At 45.1% G+C, this 19,046-nt stretch overlaps 1 protein-coding gene across 4 annotated transcripts in view; it reads left to right on the top strand.

Moving 5' to 3' along the window:
• The window catches only part of Mgmt (O-6-methylguanine-DNA methyltransferase), a 245,144-nt gene that overhangs the window by 194,999 nt on the left and 31,099 nt on the right, over positions 1–19,046 (top strand). For all 4 annotated transcript variants that reach the window (XM_021169031.2, XM_029480221.2, XM_029480220.2 and 1 more), the window contains one exon: positions 3,805–3,965. In XM_021169031.2, coding sequence (XP_021024690.1) covers positions 3,805–3,965 — 161 coding nt within the window. The remainder of the gene's footprint in view (positions 1–3,804; positions 3,966–19,046) is intronic.

Genomic DNA, 19,046 nt, shown 5'->3' with positions numbered 1-19,046 from the left:
GAACAGGCCTTAGTTCATCCTCCATCCTCCTCTGGTAGAAACTGAAGGAAGTACAGTCTCTTTTTTCAGCTCTCAGCGCTCTTCCAATGCCAAGTTAAAGAGTGAAAGGGGGGCTTGCATCCCAGTCTTCACCACTCTATTCCTCCACGGGGACAGATGACATGCTGACCTAGAGAGCTGGACTGGAGTCAACCACTAGGATTGGCGCAAGTGTTTCCAAGGGATGCCAAGTGCAGTGCTGAGCAGTTCTCAGGACTTTGCATCTTGTTCTGGGCTGGTGCTGAGGAAACCTGGATGTGATATTTGAAAGAGTAGGCCACAGCCTCTAATTGTTGGAGTTTCAGGGTTTGTCAGTAGGGAGGTCTGGAGAAACTCCTCCATCATAAGAGCAGCCGTTAGCGCTGCTGTCATGCCGTAGCTCTTTCCTGGACGAACAGCGGGGAAGGTTGGAGGAAGAGGGCAGGGCAAGAGAATAAATTTCATTTTATTGTAGAAATGGAAATTTGTGTCATGGCTTTAAAAATCTGGTTTTATGTGTGTGTTTAAAGCCATTCATTTTAAATGTAGCCCCATAAATCCTTGCTTCAGAATCAAAGCTGTTTAATTACATTTCACCCATGGCTAGTTATCTAGTACCGAAGGAGGAAGAGTTAAAAAGAGAACCCCAGAGTGAATCAGAGGTGAGATCTTTAGCACAAGCATAAAAAATCAATTTAAGATGAATTTTACTACTATAAAATTTTTTCACGTATCCTTTTAAGAACGGGAAATTCTAGGAAACACGGCTTGCCCTCCACGAGGTGGAGGGAAGGCCACCATGGGCAGCAGAGGCCTCTGAACAGTCACTGGGAAATACAGAAACCCCAGATTCATGCTTTAAAGTGCTCATACACAGAGAAAGAGCATCAATGTCCTGAGGGGCCCCTATGTGCAGTGCCCATCAGCATCCAGCATCCTGACCTGGATGATGAGATACTAGTTAGGTACCTGTCTTATCTCTACCTACTGTACCCCACCCAGTACTCCTGTTCTGTGAAGAGTTGGTAGTTTGGTGCAAGACTGAAAAGCAAACCTTTCCCTCCTGTGTCCTTGGTTGAGGGTCTGTGCACATGGACATGAATTTCATTCACTGCCAGTCTGAGTAGGTGGAGTGAACCCTGAAGATGACAGGCTGCTTGCTGGCCGCCTCTATCTGGAGAGACCTGCCTACCTCCAGCAGACACACCTTTTTCCTCAGTTCTCCCATTATCCCCAGGGACCAGGAGGGCAAAGTACATTATATATTTCTCCATCTCTCCTTTTAGACATCCTTGATACTCCATTCACTTTAGTTAGTGAGCTACAGAACCAGAATAGAATGACTGAGCATGTATCTCTAAAATTGAGTAATATCTAAGCCAGGCACGGGCAGAAGTTCTCCCTCCCATGATCAGACATTGCTAATAGGAAAAGCAGTCAGGGCAATGAGCAGTTCCATCTCCCCAGGAGACTCCCAAGAGAGGCCTGTAGTCTGCATGTGGATCGAGCTGTCATCCCTGGGGCCCACGTGGCATACACAGGCGGCAGCAGCAGCTTGAACTGACACTGTGCCTGTTTGTTCAGGCTCAGGGCTGAACGAGGATCCTGCATAGCAGCTTCAGAAAGGCCTGTGATAGCTGCAGGATTGGCCAGGTCAGGGCTTGGTTGGTTGGTTATATGTAGAGGCGGAGGGTGAAGAGGACACCATGGATGTTGGCCATCTTTTTGAGACAGGATCTCTCACTGGCTTGGAACTCACCAAGCAGATCGGGCTGTCTTTCCCTCCCCAGCACTGGGTGTGCACACACATGCCATAGGTCCCAGCTTTTTCACTGGGTCACCAAGAGTTTAACATAGATGGCTGTGCTTCTGCCGTAAGCACTTTGCCAGCTCAGCTCTCTCCAACCCCTGCAGACCTGACTATTCCCCTCAGCCATCCACTTCTGCCCCAGTATCCTCATGGACTGTGGCTTCTTTCTCCATCCATCCTCTGTTCCTTCCTGGGGGGCTGAGTGTTTAGACAATTCCAAGGCCTTTTCTGAATGACTTCCTGCCCTCTCTGAGACTAGCACAAAGGAACCCTCTTATGCATCCCATCATAGAAGTATATTTGTTGAAAGATACAAGGACTTAGTGGAGACACAAAATTCCTCGCCCAGATGCTGTCCTAGGCAGTTAAGCACCTACATGGGCCTGTTTGTAAGGCTCTGCCAGACATGTGTCACTGCCCTGTGAGAGCCAAATCTGTAGTGCACAAACAGGGGAGAAACTGTGCCAGCACCCTGCATCTCCTCATATGTAAGATCCTTACTTAAAGATCTCCCAACTCATGCCTGTGGGACACCCTACCATAGGACCTTCTGACCCTGCTTGCCCGGCTCCTCTTCCTGTGACTTGATTCCTTCTTGTCCTACCTCTGAGGTCTGGCCCTGCTGGTTTTTGCTTTAGTCTTTATCTAAAACTGACCCACAGGAGCTCTGATGACTGCAGTCTGTGGAGCCCATCTTGCCTCCACCAGCTTTACTCAGGCAGCCTGACCAGAGGTCTCCAGGCCCTCAGCTGCTCCCCAATCACACCTGTGTAGGGCCCCATTCCCAAAGCTGAGTAAAGGCCTTCCCTCCTGCCAAGGTGTCCATGTGTGGAGAGAGAGCTATGAACTGGGTGAACGTGCCAACCGTCACCATATGTAGGAGCCAAAGGAGAATGGCAAGATTAACCATCCAAGGAGCCTTTGCCCTCTACGCCATCCTGGCCTCTCCACCGTCCCATGAGCACTCTGACACTGGGCTGCCTGAGAAGTCCCAGAGAAGCTATACTCTCCAGGCCCAGAAAGTCACACAGAAGCACACTGCAGTCCAGAGCCTGGGAATGAAGAGGAGAGAAATCACCAGAGAAATCGGATCCAGTGTCTATGCCTCTTGGGTGTGGATCCCAAGAAATTGAAGCAAAAACCGATGCTGCCATAAAACTCCAGGCTCAGAGCCCAGAACATAGAAATGGCCTTCCTTTACAGCATATGTTTTAGCCTGTGAGCACAACCTGAAGCAGACCCCAGCTGAGCATGAGCAATGGGCTCCAAATCAAGGAACAGAATCTGACCCCATGTCGGAGCCGTAAGAAACCATCCAAAGCTGCTATGAAATATTTCAGTGTTAAGTTCCAGGACATTCACCAGAGGACAGGCACTACAGAGAGTGAGCGGGATAGTTTGTTACTGAAGCACCTCCAACTAGACACCCAAGGCAGAACTGGTGTCAGCTCACTAGCCTCAAAGCATTAAACACACAAGGTGACGTCACTTCACATCGGTGCTAGGGAATATGGGTCCATAGGAGCTCCCAAAGATGGAGCCCAAAGCCATGTAAGAAGGGATGCCCCTCTGCTGTGGGGATTCAGGGTGAGAGACAGAGCGTGGATAATGCAGTCTAATTGCCTGATGTTTAGAGGAGATGTTAGTGGTGATTATCTGTTGATGCTGACTTCCACACTGAAACCAGGGACATGAGATGTTCCTGTGGGTCAGTTTGCAGACACTGTGCATGCACAAGCTTGGAATGCATGAGCTGGGCTCTCCGTGCACTTAACAAACCTGGGGATAGAAAAGCAGACATGGGAACTGCTGTGCCTTCCTGCCCAACATCCCTCAGTGGCCATTCCTGTTATCTGCCGTTCTCTCTCTGTCTGGCAGAGACACACACTGGGGAGTGGCTGGCAGCCTTCCCCCATTAGCTGCAGTAGGTATGCTTTTCACACATGTGGTCACTAAGCTTCTTATCCTTTTTGCAGCCCCACAGAGGCCCCAGCTACTCCTGAGGTGCTCGGTGGGCCACAGGGAGTTCCAGAGCCTCTGGTGCAGTGCACAGCCTGGCTGGAAGCCTATTTCCGTGAACCTGCAGCCACAGAGGGGCTTCCCTTGCCTGCTCTCCATCACCCTGTGTTCCAGCAAGGTTGGTAACCACGCTGCCTTTGGGGAGCCTGACTTATTAACTATGGCTGACATCACAGCTCGTTTACTGACTACACAGGCTTGGAATTTTCACATTGTCTAAACACAGGCGGCGTGCGGCCAAGCTGAAGGCCGTAGGCTAAGAGCTCACGACCCCGCCCATTCCAAGTGGTTATGTTAGTTTTGGCACATGGTCACATAATACTTGGCAAAAGCAGTAAAAATGATGCATGCAGATCAACTCTTGACTCTGGCTTGGCTGAAAGGTTTAAATGGGAACACATCTGAATGGCAGTAAATTCTTCAATAAGCTTATTGTTAACTTAAACTCTCTGCCTGCCAACAGCACAGAAAATGAGCCTTGTATCTGGACAGCTAGCCACTTCTGTGAAGTTACTCACTCAGTAACAGGGACTTCGGAGGCCACTCCACCACTGCATGTTCCAGCTTATCACAGATACATTCTGAAGGATGAGTTTAAAATGCACTGCGTACGTGGAGTTTGCTAAGGGCACTTAAAGCCTCCCAGTAACCTGAGAAAACATTGCATTTCCTCCAAAGCTGGTTCAGCACAGAAGTTAATTACTACAGCTAAGATCATTCTAGGCCTATAGCAGAAATGTATTCTGCATAGTGACTTTGATAAGAAATCACTTAATATAAATTAGTATGTATTCACATTCAGACATTTCATGGAAATACATATGTCTCCTGAAGGGGAAAAAACTGATTTTTTTTTGTTTAACTAAGGTAAATTTAAAGCAACCTTGAGGTTCTGAGTGATGTTTACTAAATATAATTTAAAGGTGTTTGAATTGTGCTGGGTTTTCAGCTCACACTTGAAAAATGGAGTTGATTTAAAAAAACAAAAAACAAGGTCAAAAGCCCTCTGATGCCAGACCAGAAAGTGAGGGGTAAAACAGGGGATCTATTTTATGCAAATAAACTGAAAGGACATCTGGGATGCATGGGCAGCCTGTTCTTTCCTGTGTTATCTGGAACTGTCTTCTCAGAAGGCTACTCTCAGCAGGGGTGCCAGGATGTGTTAAGGGGGTCTCTGGGCGAGGTGGGCAGATATCTGCAGGACTCTGTGTGTCCAGTGACCACACCCACTGGGGAAGAGAATTTGGCCGTATGCCTGCCTGCCCACACTTCGAGTCTGTCATCTGTGGCTCGGGTGACTGTGTGTCACTCTTGAACACCTCCAGCTGCCCAGCCCAGGGGACATGTGTTGCTATGGAGTTCAAGGAAGTGAGAAGTGGGGGTAGACTCTTCCAACCCCACCCACAGTATCTCACTGGGGTTACTGCCTAAATGGTAGGAGCGGGGAGGGAGAGGGAAAGCATGAGCCAGCAAGCCATCCTTCTCTTAGGCCTGCCAAGGACATCCAATAAGGTTCAGGGTCTCCAAATAGAAAACTATCTTACAAAGACAGAGATGTCTGTTAAATCCCATGAGGTAGTAGATGAGGTATGAGCCCGTAAAATCCTAACCTTTGCCTGAGATTGGTTATGTGGCTTCAGGAAAACTGTAGAGGCCAAAATTGTAAGGAAATGACTCACTTTTGGCAAGCCAGGCAGTAGGGTCTGCTGGCCTGGTGCTGCCAGGGTCCAGAGAAAAGCTTGGCCTTACACAGACCAGGCCAGACAGACCTGGAGAAGATGTGATGTGTGTCATCTCATGGTCAGGGTAGAGTGATAACCAAGAGTGGTGTTAGAACAGCCAGGAGTTCCTCAGCAACAACAGATTCAGACTGGGTCCCTTCCACCCTCTCTGCTGCTCCTGTGCGTGTCAGTGGGCTTCCAATTGAGGCACCAGACCCAAGGAGTCCCCAGGCTTGTCCCCAGCACTTCAGGAGCACACCAAGCCCACACTGAGGCCACCCTATGCCAGCAGATCTTGGTGGTAGTTTGGAACCAAGAAGATCTGTAACCATCAGAATAAGGTGGAGCCATGGGCCGCCCCCAGCTCTGCAGTACAGACGAGCACTTTCAGATAGACAAATATGAGATAGGTAGAATTAGATAGAACTAGGATTCTTACACACTCTTCTTCCTGGTGCATTATGAATTCTAAGACCCAGTCTGTTAGCTCCCAAGGTCACATGGACAAGGCCTGCCTCTGATAGTTAGTGGCTGCTGTGGGAGGGGGCAGGCTTTCCCACGCCCTAGCATGTGCAGACCAGGTTTTTTCAATTTAGTGTAGTCATTTGCTTCTGGGCAAGGACCAGGTGTGCAGATTTTACAGTTTGAAGAAGGAGGGGGTAGGGTTGGTTAGGGTACCCTGGCTTACACTGAATTAATTGGGTCGACTCCACATGTGTAAATGACCCACACACACATGCTGGCTTTGTCCAGTTTGCATCTTGTAATGCCAGGGAAGTAGACAGCAATACGGAAAGCCTCACAGAGAGCATCTTGGGATATCTCAGTGTGCTCTGGAAGCTGAGAACCCTAGAGCAGTCTGTTCAGAGCAGGAAGAAAGTGGGTCCACTCTGATATGGAATTAGTGTTTCCTCTGCCCAGTCCTTCCTCTGTGCATTTTTAATTCTGGATTTGTCGGGGGCTTTTGCACATCTTTGGGATGGAGGTGTTTGTTGTGGATTATTTTTGGTTTGTTTGTTTGTTTCCATATTCTTCAAGATTTAGTCATTGTCTGTCCATTTTTAAAAGAAGATTATGGGCTTGGAGAGATGGCCCAGAGGGAACAGAGCTTGCTATCTAAGCCTGACTACCTGAGACCAGATCCCAAGCGCCATATAAACAACAAACAACAGACACAGTGGAGCACATCTGCTATCCCGGTGTTCCTATGACTTCTGATGAGACAAGAGAACTCTCAGAAGCTACTGGGCCAGTTAGTGTGCCCAGGGCCCTATACAATGTTGAAGGGAGGATAAGGGGGTCCCTGCCTCAAACAAGGTGGAAGCAAGAACCAACGGACACCAACATTGTCTCTGTCGACACATGTCCCATAGCATGCACCCACCTGCGCTCATGTACAAACCTGTACAATTATAAAATGCCCTGTGGCATGCACTCACCCACAGCATTTCACAGGAGGCATCCTAGAACCTCTGGGTCTCCTGACCCACCCTGGCTGTGGCCATGTAGGGCTGGTCCTGTGGACCACAGTCTCCCTTAGTGTCTACAAATTTCTGTATGCTTTAGCAGATGTGCCCCTCCCTAGGAGACATCAGAGCCCTGATGGGCAAGCACATACCATACTTGAGAATGAGTGCTCTAAAAGAAACTATTGAACTTGCTCTGGGGAAGGGAGATAGCTTCGTGTTACAGTGGTTACCTGTAGTAAAGTGCTTGCCTGGCAAGGCCATGTTAGTCCCCAACAGTGCCAAAACAAACAAACAAACAAACAAACAAACAAACAGGAAGTCGTTTCCAAGTCTTCTGACTCCTGAGTGCTTTGTGCAGCATGATTCACCCTGTGTTGGGTTGATGATTTTTGGAAGCTGTGACACTGCACACTATGGAGTGATGTGTGCTGCCGTTTGTTGACAGATGACACTCTGGGCAGTGTGGATGTATATATGTCTAACCTAGGAATGTGTGCACACAGAGCAAGAGGTGTGGGCATTCATTTCTGTCTTGAGAAGAGTTAGCTAAGGTCCTGCATGTTACCAAATGCTTCCAAGTCACTGCAGTGTTTTAGAAGTTGCCCTTAGCACCACAGGATTGCGCCCAGAAAAACACCGTAGTCAACCAAAAGCATCAGGAGCTTATGTGGATGCTTCTGGCTGAAATATGTGTCCCCTCTAAGATAGCCTAGGAGTGATGTCACAGTGCTAGGGGCTGTGAGTGAAGGAAGCAGCTAGAGGGAGGAAGAGTGGCTCCAGAGCCTGCATTTTCCTTAGAACTATCTAAGATCGACCCACTGCAGGGATCACTGAGGGCTTAAATACACTACCATGCCATCTCAGGAGAGAATCATAACCTGCAAGGCCCCAAGAAATTGAGGGCAAGGGTTATTCCTATGCACAGAGCCCATGACCAAGATAGCTAGGTCTGGAACTTCAGAGGCAGGTCCAGACTTTGGTCCCCAAATTCCTCAGAGGTCTCCATGATTAGAAAGTTGAAGTGGGCATTAGTTAGGGAAGCAGAAACCAGCCTGAGTAGGGCCACAGGCCTCATCCGGCCGGAACAGCACCGGGGTAGCTAGAGCGCAGGATCGGCTGACACCCGCCAGCTACCCACGACCCCTGCCACAGGATTTTGAGACTGCTGGTGAGTGGAACACAGCTTCTGCTCCAATCTTTAAACAGTGACAACGACAACAACTAACCCCAGAGATTACCAGATGGCGAAAGGTAAACGTAATAATCTTACTAACAGAAACCAAGACCATTCACCATCATCAGAACCCAGCACTCCCACTTCGCCCAGTCCAGGGCACCCCAACACACCGGAAAAGCTAGACACGGATCTAAAAGCATATCTCCTGATGATGGTAGAGGACTTCAAGAAGGACTTTAATAACACACTTAAAGAAATACAGGAGAACACTGCTAAACAGGTAGAAGACATTAAAGAGGAAGCACAAAAATCCCTTAAAGAATTACAGGAGAACACTGCTAAAGAGTTACAAATCCTTAAAGAAAAACAGATACAAAAATATTGAAATTGTCCCATGCATCCTATCAGATCACCATGGACTAAGGCTGATCTTCAATAACAAAATAAATAATAGAAAGCCAACCTTCACGTGGAAACTGAACAACACTCTTCTCAATGATACCTTGGTCAAGGAAGGAATAAAGAAAGAAATTAAGGACTTTTTAGAGTTCAATGAAAATGAAGCCACAACATACCCAAACTTATGGGATGCAATGAAAGCATTTCTAAGAGGAAAACTCATAGCTCTGAGTGCCTCCAAAAGGAAACTAGAGATAGCACACATTAGCAGCTTGACAACATAACTAAAAGCACTAGAACAAAAGGAAGCAAATTCACCCAAGAGGAATAGACGGCAGGAAATAATCAAACTCAGGGGCGAAATCAACCAAGTGGAAACAAGAAGAACTATTCAAAGAATCAACCAATCAAGGAGCTGGTTCTTTGAGAAAATCAACAAGATAGATAAACCCTTAGCCAGTCTCACTAGAGGGCACAGGGAAAGCATCCTAATCAACAAAATCAGAAATGAAAAAGGAGACATAACAACAGATCCTGAAGACATCCAAAACACCATCAGATCCTTCTACCAAAGGCTATACTCAACAAAACTGGAGAACCTGGATGAAATGGAGAAGTTCCTAGACAGATACCAGGTACCAAAGTTGAATCAAGATCAGGTTAATGATCTAAACAGCCCTATATCCCCCAAAGAAATAGAAGCAGTCATTAATAGTCTCCCAACTAAAAAAAGCCCAGGACCAGATGGGTTTAGTGCAGAGTTCTATCAGACCTTCAAAGAAGATCTAATCCCAGTTCTTCACAAACTATTCCACAAAATAGAAACAGAAGGTACTCTACCCAACTCATTCTATGAAGCCACAATTACTCTGATACCTAAACCACAAAAAGACCCAACAAAGATAGAAAACTTCAGACCAATATCCCTTATGAATATTGATGCAAAAATCCTCAATAAAGTTCTTGCTAACCGAATCCAAGAACACATCAAAACAATCATCCAACCTGACCAAGTACGTTTCATCCCAGGGATGCAGGGATGGTTCAATATACGGAAATCCATCAACGTAATCCAGTATATAAACAAACTCAAAGACAAAAACCACATGGTCATCTCCTTAGATGCGGAAAAAGCATTTAACAAGATCCAACACCCATTCATGATAAAAGTCTTAGAAAGATCAGGAATTCAAGGCCCATACCTAAACATGATAAAAGCAATCTACAGCAAACCAGTAGCCAACATCAAAGTAAATGGTCAGAAGCTTGAAGCAATCCCTCTAAAATCAGGGACTAGACAAGGCTGTCCACTTTCTCCATACCTATTCAACATTGTACTTGAAGTCCTAGCCAGAGCAATTCGACAACAAAAGGAGATCAAAGGGATACAAATTGGAAAAGATGAAGTCAAAATATCACTTTTTGCAGATGATATGATAGTATATATAAGTGACCCTAAAAATTCCACCAGAGAACTCCTAAGCCTGATAAACAGCTTCGGTGAAGTAGCTGGATATAAAATTAACTCAAACAAATCAATGGCCTTTCTCTACACAAAGAATAAACAGGCTGAGAAAGAAATTAGGGAAACAACACCCTTCTCAATAGTCACAAATAATATAAAATATTTTGGCGTGACTCTAACTAAGGAAGTGAAAGATCTGTATGATAAAAACTTCAAGTCTCTGAAGAAAGAAATTATAGAAGATCTCAGAAGATGGAAAGATCTCCCATGCTCATGGATTGGCAGGATCAACATTGTAAAAATGGCTATCTTGCCAAAAGCAATCTACAGATTCAATGCAATCCCCATCAAAATTCCAAATCAATTCTTCAACGAATTAGAAAGTGCAATCTGCAAATTCATCTGGAATAACAAAAAACCTAGGATAGCAAAAACTCTTCTCAAGGATAAAAGAACCTCTGGTGGAATCACCATGCCGGACCTAAAGCTTTACTACAGAGCAATTGTGATAAAAACTGCATGGTACTGGTATAGTGACAGACAAATAGACCAATGGAATAGAATTGAAGACCCAGAAATGAACCCACACACCTACGGTCACTTGATCTTCGACAAGGGAGCTAAAAACATCCAGTGGAAGAAAGACAGCATTTTCAACAAATGGTGCTGGCACAACTGGTTGTTAACATGTAGAAGAATGCTAATCGATCCATTCCTATCTCCTTGTACTAAGGTCAAGTCTAAGTGGATCAAGGAACTACACATAAAACCAGAGACACTGAAACTTATAGAGGAGAAAGTGGGGAAAAGCCTTGAAGATATGGGCACAGGGGAAAAATTCCTGAATAGAACAGTAATGGCTTGTGCTGTAAGATCGAGAATTGACAAGTGGGACCTCATGAAACTGCAAAGCTTCTGCAAGACTAAAGACACCATCAATAAAACAAAAAAACCACCAACAGATTGGGAAAGGATCTTCACCTATCCTAAATCAGATAAGGGACTAATATCCAATATATATAAAGAACTCAAGAAGGTGGACTCCAGAAAGTCAAATAACCCCATTAAAAAATGGGACTCAGAACTGAACAAAGAATTCTCACCTGAGGAATACCAAATGGCAGAGAAGCACCTGAAAAAAATGTTCAACATCCTTAATCATCAGGGAAATGCAACTCAAAACAACCCTGAGATTCCACCTCACACCAGTCAGAATGGCTAAGATCAAAAATTCAGGTAACAGCAGATGCTGGCGAGGATGTGGAGAAAGAGGAACACTCCTCCATTGTTGGTGGGATTGCAAGCTTGTACAACCACTCTGGAAATCAGTCTGGCGGTTCCTCAGGAAATTGGACATAGTACTACCGGAGGATCCAGCAATACCTCTCCTGGGCATATATCCAGAAGATGTCCCAACCGGTAAAAAGGACACATGCTCCACTATGTTCATAGCAGCCCTATTTATAATAGCCAGAAGCTGGAAAGAACCCAGATGTCTCTCAACAGAGGAATGGACACAGAAATTATGGTACATTTACACAATGGAGTACTACTCAGCTATTAAAAAGAATGAATTTATGAAATTCCTAGCCAAATGGATGGACCTGGAGGGCATCATCTTGAGTGAAGTAACACAATCACAAAAGAACTCACACAATATGTATTCACTGATAAGTGGATATTAGCCCAAAACTTAGGATACCCAAGATATAAGATACAATTTGCTAAACGCATGAAACTCAAGAAGAATGAAGACCAAAGTGTGGACACTGTGCCCCTTCTTAGAATTGGGAACAAAACACCCATGGAAGGAGTTACAGAGACAAAGTTCGTAGCTGTGATGAAAGGATAGACCATTTAGAGACTGCCGTGTCCAGGGATCCATCCCATAAGCAGCTTCTAAACGCTGACACCATTGCATACACTAGCAAGATTTTGCTGAAAGGACCCAAATATAGCTGTCTCTTGTGAGACGATGCCGGGGCCTAGCAAACACAGGAGTGGATGTTCACAGTCAGCTATTGGATGTATCACAGGGCTCCCAATGGAGAAGCTAGAGAAAGTACCCAAGGAGCTAAAGGGATCTGCAACCCTATTGTTGGAACAACATGATGTACTAACCAGAACCCCGGAGCTCTTGTCTCTAGCTGCATATGTATCGAAAGATGGCCTAGTCGGCCATCACTGGAAAGAGAGGCCCATTGGACTTGCAAACTTTATATGCCCCAATATAGGGGAATGCCAGGGCCAAAAGAATGGGAAAGGGTGAGTAGGGAAGTGGGGGGTGCTATGGGGGACTTTTGGGATAGCATTGGAAATGTAATTGAGGAAAATATGTAATAAAAATATTAAAAATTAAAAAAAAAAAAGAAAAGAAAGTTGAAGTGGTGAAGGCCTCTGCCCCAGGCTGCAGAGCTCCACCACACAACCCAGCTATGTTTACCAGAAGCCTGGAAAAAAGCCAGCCAAATTCAAAGTGCTGACAGAGGACCCCATCATAACCAAGAGCATAAAGAATATCTGCATTCATTATACGTGCTACTTCTGTGGGAAAAGGTTTACTATAATTTACCTCTATATTTACCTCAGGAAATCTCTGAAAGTGTCTATGAAAAATCAATCCCCCTTGGTTGTGTGAGCACATACAGGGACTGTCTTCATCTTCAGAATCCTAGTGCTGGACCAGGGTGTGGCTCTTCTCCAGTGACCGTGGGTTCAGTTTCCACAGGAGAAAATACAAATCACCTTACTACAGTCTTCAGGAGGTTTAAATTTGAGATTACCTATCAAATCAATATTTTTTAAAAGAAAAGTAAGTCTTTCAATTAAAAGTGGTTTTTAAAGTTTTATTTCCACTGTTAGCCGTAGATAAAATGTGGTACTCAGAAAGCGAATGCACAGATCCTTATATTCTGTTGTCCTAGAATATTATGTGTTTCTGTATGACAAGTAATCTTAATCATTTAAAATTAGTGGAATTTATTAACCTCATAGATAAATAACATTTTAACAAAGCATACATGGAATTGCACTGCATGTTATAATATTTTAATAAATAATTAGCCTATACATTATCAATATATTAAATATTGGCATTCAACTAAGAGTAATGTCAAAAATATTGATGATAGGAGATAGAAATGTAAAAATATTCCTTGACTTTAATGTTTCCCTGAGCTTGGCCTAGACTCCTGAAGGTTCGCTCTCTTAAAATCGGAGATTTATGAGTCTCTCATCTACGAGCCGCCTCCATAGCTTATGGCAGAAGGAAAAGTCAGACCCACAGAGTAAAGAAAGCTCCCTCCTTCCTAGGGTAAGTAGCCAGCAGCGTGGCTGATGGCTTTGGGAAGCTGGGAAAACCTCCAGGACTGGGGACCCTGTGGGCTCCCCAGGCCTGGCCAGCCCTGGGCCATGATTTTTATGCCATATACTAAATTACTTCTGAATAAAGGTGAAGGACAAAGTGTGGATGGGGCATTTTCAGATGCTCATAAATACTTCCCGCTGTTAGCTCAGATCACCTGAGGGTTCTCTTTCACCAGAGTCGTCATTCGGGCAAGCATCGGGAAGTGCAGGTGAGCCCTGCCCCTCAGCCAGTGTGAACATAGCTGCTCTGTTACTATGGTAACAACTTTTTTTTTTTTTGGACTCCACTGTTAATTAGGGCACAAATGCGTATTGTATAAAGGGAACCCATTCATAAACTTGGGTATGATTTCACATGTGAGTTTTGTCTGCCTTTAACTAAATAAGCAAACATTCCTGCCTGGGCTGGGCTCCACTGACCCTTCCCACCCCTCCAAGCAGTGTGATATTCCTCTTGAGCCCTTCCTTAAGTAAATGGCTTTAGGAAGACTGAGCAACTGAGCCAGGGTGACAGCCCGGCTTATTGCAGCCAAGACACACTTTTCATAGAAATTCGTATCTCTTTCCTCCTCTCAGAATAAAATATGCAAGAACGAACATAAATGGCATATCCCCCTTCCCTTCCCCAAGAATTGGGCCTTTGAAGTTCAAGAGCAGCGAATATTAAAGGCCAGCCCTGGCAGGCTGCAGAAGCCATACCCATTTATGACAAATGTAACACAGCACAAACCTAGCCGAATGCGATGCTATCATTAGTTTGTGAGTCGCATTCTTGAAAATAACTGTGGAGGAGCCAAATCGGTTTAAAAGAAGATAACAAAATGGTTTAAGCTACTTAGGTTGAATGCCAATTATATTTTAATATTCAACTGAGCATATTTTACTAAGAAAAAAGGCAGCGTTGACGCATGCATAACTCATTGGCAGCGTCGACCAGCTGTGCCACTGTACTCTCCGAATCACTTTGTGCATTTTAGTAGCATGGTAATTTAGTAGAGGCCTACCTGAGTGATGGCATTTTCAATGAGCAGGTAATCTACAGAGAATTTTTATATGGTTATGAGTTCTGTGCTTCAGCCCAGCAACACAAAAATACATCAAGACCAATTACGGTATCAGCTTTCAGTGTGATACCCTCGCCACGCAAGTGCATGTATTTCTGCCCCAGGCATTTCAAATTGCATCTAATTTGAAATCTTTGGGGTTTTAATTAAATTTCAGAATATATGGAATTCTTCATTAGTACCTGCTCTGAATAGCAGATCCCTCTTCCCTCCGTCTCTCGTTAAGGAAGTAGGCGGTGGTAAATAGTGTGCTCAAGAGCCGATCATTTGTGGGGCCTGGGTATTGGAACAGAAATGGTGAAATGCAAAATAATATCAAAAAGATTATTAGTCCGGGGAGAGTCTCTTGATTTGTATTTTAATGGAATTTTACATTTCTCTTAATGATTTGCAAATTGTCCTCTGATTATAAGATGCATTAAGCTTTTCATTTTAATGGCAAAGACACAGCCATTAGCAGAATATTTTTCCAGTCTTCTTTTTAGAGTGCTTCCCTGCAGCAGATAAATATTGAAACCATTAACACCTTTTGATGTGCACTCCAGCCTTCGTCATAGATCCCTGCATGGCCAGCCACGATGGCTCACGGTGAACACCTGGCCAGGGACACACTTTCCACTTGAGGACAGGAGGAGGCCACAATACCTGTTTCCTCTCACTAGAAAACAAACTTTGTTTTCAACATTTCATTGGGTGGTCATTTGTGTTAAAACTGATCCATTAAAATATTAATAATGGTCCAATTTGTATTCAAAAGTCAGCCTTGCTAGGGTCAAGACAGGTGGATGCTGCCCCCAGCTGTAGCCTGGGGTTGACCATGAAAAGACAACAGAACAGCTTCACCCTGTTCTTCAGGAGGCTTCCATGAAAACCCAGTGCATCGAGGGAGACACATAGACTGTGTGTTAGCTGGCTGACCAGCCTGACCATACAACCCCACACAGTGACACTTGACTTTTAGTTGGCCTCTGCAATGATGCTTTGCCTCAAAGCCACCACGTGCGGCTTCTACAAAGCATATAAGTACAAGGGCGAAGCAGCCTCCCGTTCTGCGCCAGCAGCACCCAGTCCTCAGGAGCTTGACTGTGAAGTGGCTCAGAGGGCGTGTAAGAGGCTCTCGGGTGTGTGGCTCCTGCTCTGTGTAACCCCGTCATACTAGAGTTCTGCTTCGTGGTGTTGAAATTAGGGCTGAGGGAGTTCTAAAAAGGCTTTGCTGAGTGTGGCACGCAGTGGTGAGGGGAAACTGCTGTCTTGTTGTAGAGTGCTGTCCTCTATGCATGACATGACATGGCATGACCATCACCATTTTGAATACGCAATAGGAAGCCTACCCCAGACTGGGCCTATTTGTGTTCCATGTAAGCCAGGAGTGGTCCACAAAGCTCCACCCCCCCTTCAGGATTTATAGGCAGTTAATGGTTTCTAGCTGGGAAACATTCACAAAGCCCAGCCCTTCCATAGGCTAAATAAACAGTTAATGATGGCTGAGAGACACTTTCTCCAGTGATACAGTCACCCATGAGGAACCTATGCTCTAGTAAGCAACACCAAATAAAATCATCGCTTCACCAATCTAGGCTAGGAGGTTGTTTCTTTGGCCTGTTGTTGGAACGCACTCTGAGTAGGCATTTATTTGTCCTCCTCAGACAAGTTCATGCATTTGTCACAGCTAGTGCCTCTGAGCAGTTACTACTTCTCTTATCTCAAAGTAGACACTGGCTGGCTGACTCTTGAGGAGACGCCCAGGGAATAGCATACCTTTTTGATTGGTAGGTTGGTTGGTTGGTTAGTTAGTTAGTTAGTTGGTTTTGATTTTGGTTAGTTTTGGACATCTGCAAGCAGGTACCTATCAAAATGTCTTGGAACTGAGCATATCACCTCTGCCCAGCACCCTGTCAGCCAAGCCCTTGGGAGTTGAACCCATTGGTGTGGCTGTGTAGTACAGAATACGGTGACATTGCCTAAACTGCCCCTGACCTCATGACCTCTGGGAACCTCTCAACAAACTTCTCAGAGCTCTGGAGGCTGAGAGCCCAGGACCAAGGTGTCAACTGGGCTGATTTCTTCCAAGGCCCCTGCTTTTGAGTTGCCTTAGAAGAAATGGCCGTCCTACAACCATCTTTCTGCAGCCTTTTCTCATCTCTAGCATCAACCTGACTTCCTAAGGATACCAACCTGATGGGATAAGAATCCTGTGAACTTCTTCACTTCAGAAAGGCCCTCCCAATGTGTTGTACTCTGAGATACTGAGGGAAGGGCTGGAATTTATTCATTTAGTTCCCCTTTCTGGGCCTAACACCTCCTAAGTCACTAACATCCTGAGTGAAAACGGTAGTTGTGCTGTAGAAAGCTGTCATGACCTAGCACAAGAACCACTGTAAGGCTCCACATATGTCCTTTCAAGAACCCACAGTCTGGAGTGACTCTCAGCACTGAGATCTGCATGATCTGAAACTCATAGAAGCCTCAGCCTCCATGCTGAGGGGTTATTCTGCACCTCCTTTGAGCTTACCTATGTTCCTTCTGTTTGCTGTGTGTTACTGGCTATAGGAATGTGGTTGCCACAGCCCTGCAGCTTTTCAGAGGGCATGTGGGATAGTATCCCTCTCGTAAATAAGTGCTGGAGACAATTAGGACTTTCACTTGGGAAAGAATATCCTGCAACCGATAAGTTCGTTTCCTTGTGCATTGTGAAGTCCTTGGTCACAAATGACTTCTCAAAGACCCATGAGATGAGTCTGCAGGCAAAAGTTCTTGCTGCCACCCTTGATGACCTGGGATGGTGAAAGGAGAGATACAAGTCCTTCAGTGTCCTCTGACTTTCACATACATTCCATGGCATGCCCATGCCTATATATATGCCCAGATACATATCCCATTTTAAAATGTAAAAAAGTAAAATGTAAAATGTAAAATGTAAAAATTTAAAATGTAAAATTTAAAATGTAAAATGTAAAATGTAAAAAAGTTAAATGAATGCTTGAAGGGACTGCTGGTCCCGAAAGGTCATAACTTGCACCCTCTGGCAGGCTACTGCCAGTGATGTGGTATGGCTGTGCCTGAGTCTGGTTCTCCAAGTCACCATGCACTCTGTAGTTGCTCTTCCCCAACTCTACAGGGACCACGTAACCATCCAGCCTGTGGGGTGCTTTCCCCTGAATGTTTCCACTGCTCCTGACTTTCACTCTGCTATTTACTCCTTCCGGAGTCCTCGGCATCAATTCTTCACTGTGTACTGGACAAAATGAGTTGCAGGGAGCAGTGAGGAGGGACACACAACGCTCAGCTGAGTATCGCCTCCCTCAGCCATGGTGCTGCCACTTAGTTGCCCTGTGTCCCAGAGCGCTGTATAATGACCCCAGCCTCTGTTTCCCCTCGAGGTTGAACATACATCCTGTCCCTGTGGCCCTCCGGCTGTAGGCACCAGGTATGTTCATGTCTCCTCTGTACCCCACTCTTATTGTGAACATGGAAGAAAGAGGTCACATGATAGAGATGTTTGCTGAGTTATTGCTGTCATGAGACAGGACTGTCAGAGCTTCCCTAGAGCAGTTCTAGAACACATGGATAGATTGGTGCTTCCATTATTTTACCAGGAAATTTTACTTCACACTAAAGAATAGTCATAAGTATGTGAAATGCAAACAATAAAGAGCCAGCCACATGTGCTCCAACCAGCGCTACGAAGGCCTGCCCAAGGCCCCAGCCCTGCATGGCCCCTCCCCTTTCCAGCACCAAGCTTATCATTTAAATGAGCAGAATATCAGTGTCTTCCTGAGTTGCTTCTTTCAATCAATGGGTTTATGAAAACAGATATTTAAAGTCCTACAGAGACCATCCATGTCTTAAGCTACTGTGGAAAATCCCATGTTACAAATACCCATCCGTTTTCCCCTGTCCACTGTCAGTGGACATGGGAGTTTTTCCCAGATTTTGCCTTTAAAACTGCTGCTGTTGCTGCTGTATCTGTGATAGTCATGTGTCTAGTGTCCCAGCTGACTGCCATCTGTGGGCAGAGTGCGGAAGAAGAGAGAGCTGGGCAGAGAAGGAGTTCCAGGAGTCTGGTGTCCCCTGGAGCCTCATGCAGAATACTGTCGTGAGTGTGTTTGGAAGGCAAGGCAGAAGCAGAACGGCTGGAGAGCTGACTGTTGAGCATTCCCAGAGCACTGAACATAACTAGACCCAGAAAATATATGGGCATGGGTGGCGAATATTTTCTCAGCATTCTCATTTTTAAAATAATCAACTACTCACAGTAAAATTTATTTTGTATTACTCCCTATTTGGGGTTTTATAATATATGTAGAAGTAAAATACATAACAAGTGTAGCACAGAAGATAGGACTGGGGACTGGAAATGCATTGTGATATGTTTCTTATGTTCCTGTGAGCAAGTGGGGACGTTATTTAAGGGTAGATGGTGATAAATCATGATGCATATTAACAATACTAGACTGCCACTGAAAACCAAGACATAAAGCTCAAAATGAAATGCTTATTTTTAAAACAAATCTAAAGGAAAACCAAGGAAAGGAAGA

This window comes from Mus caroli, unplaced genomic scaffold (genome assembly GCF_978045245.1).
Source record: "Mus caroli unplaced genomic scaffold, Mus_caroli_1 scaffold_8, whole genome shotgun sequence".
Classification (NCBI taxonomy): Eukaryota; Metazoa; Chordata; class Mammalia; order Rodentia; family Muridae; genus Mus; species Mus caroli.
This window is presented reverse-complemented; position numbering and strand designations above follow the sequence as displayed.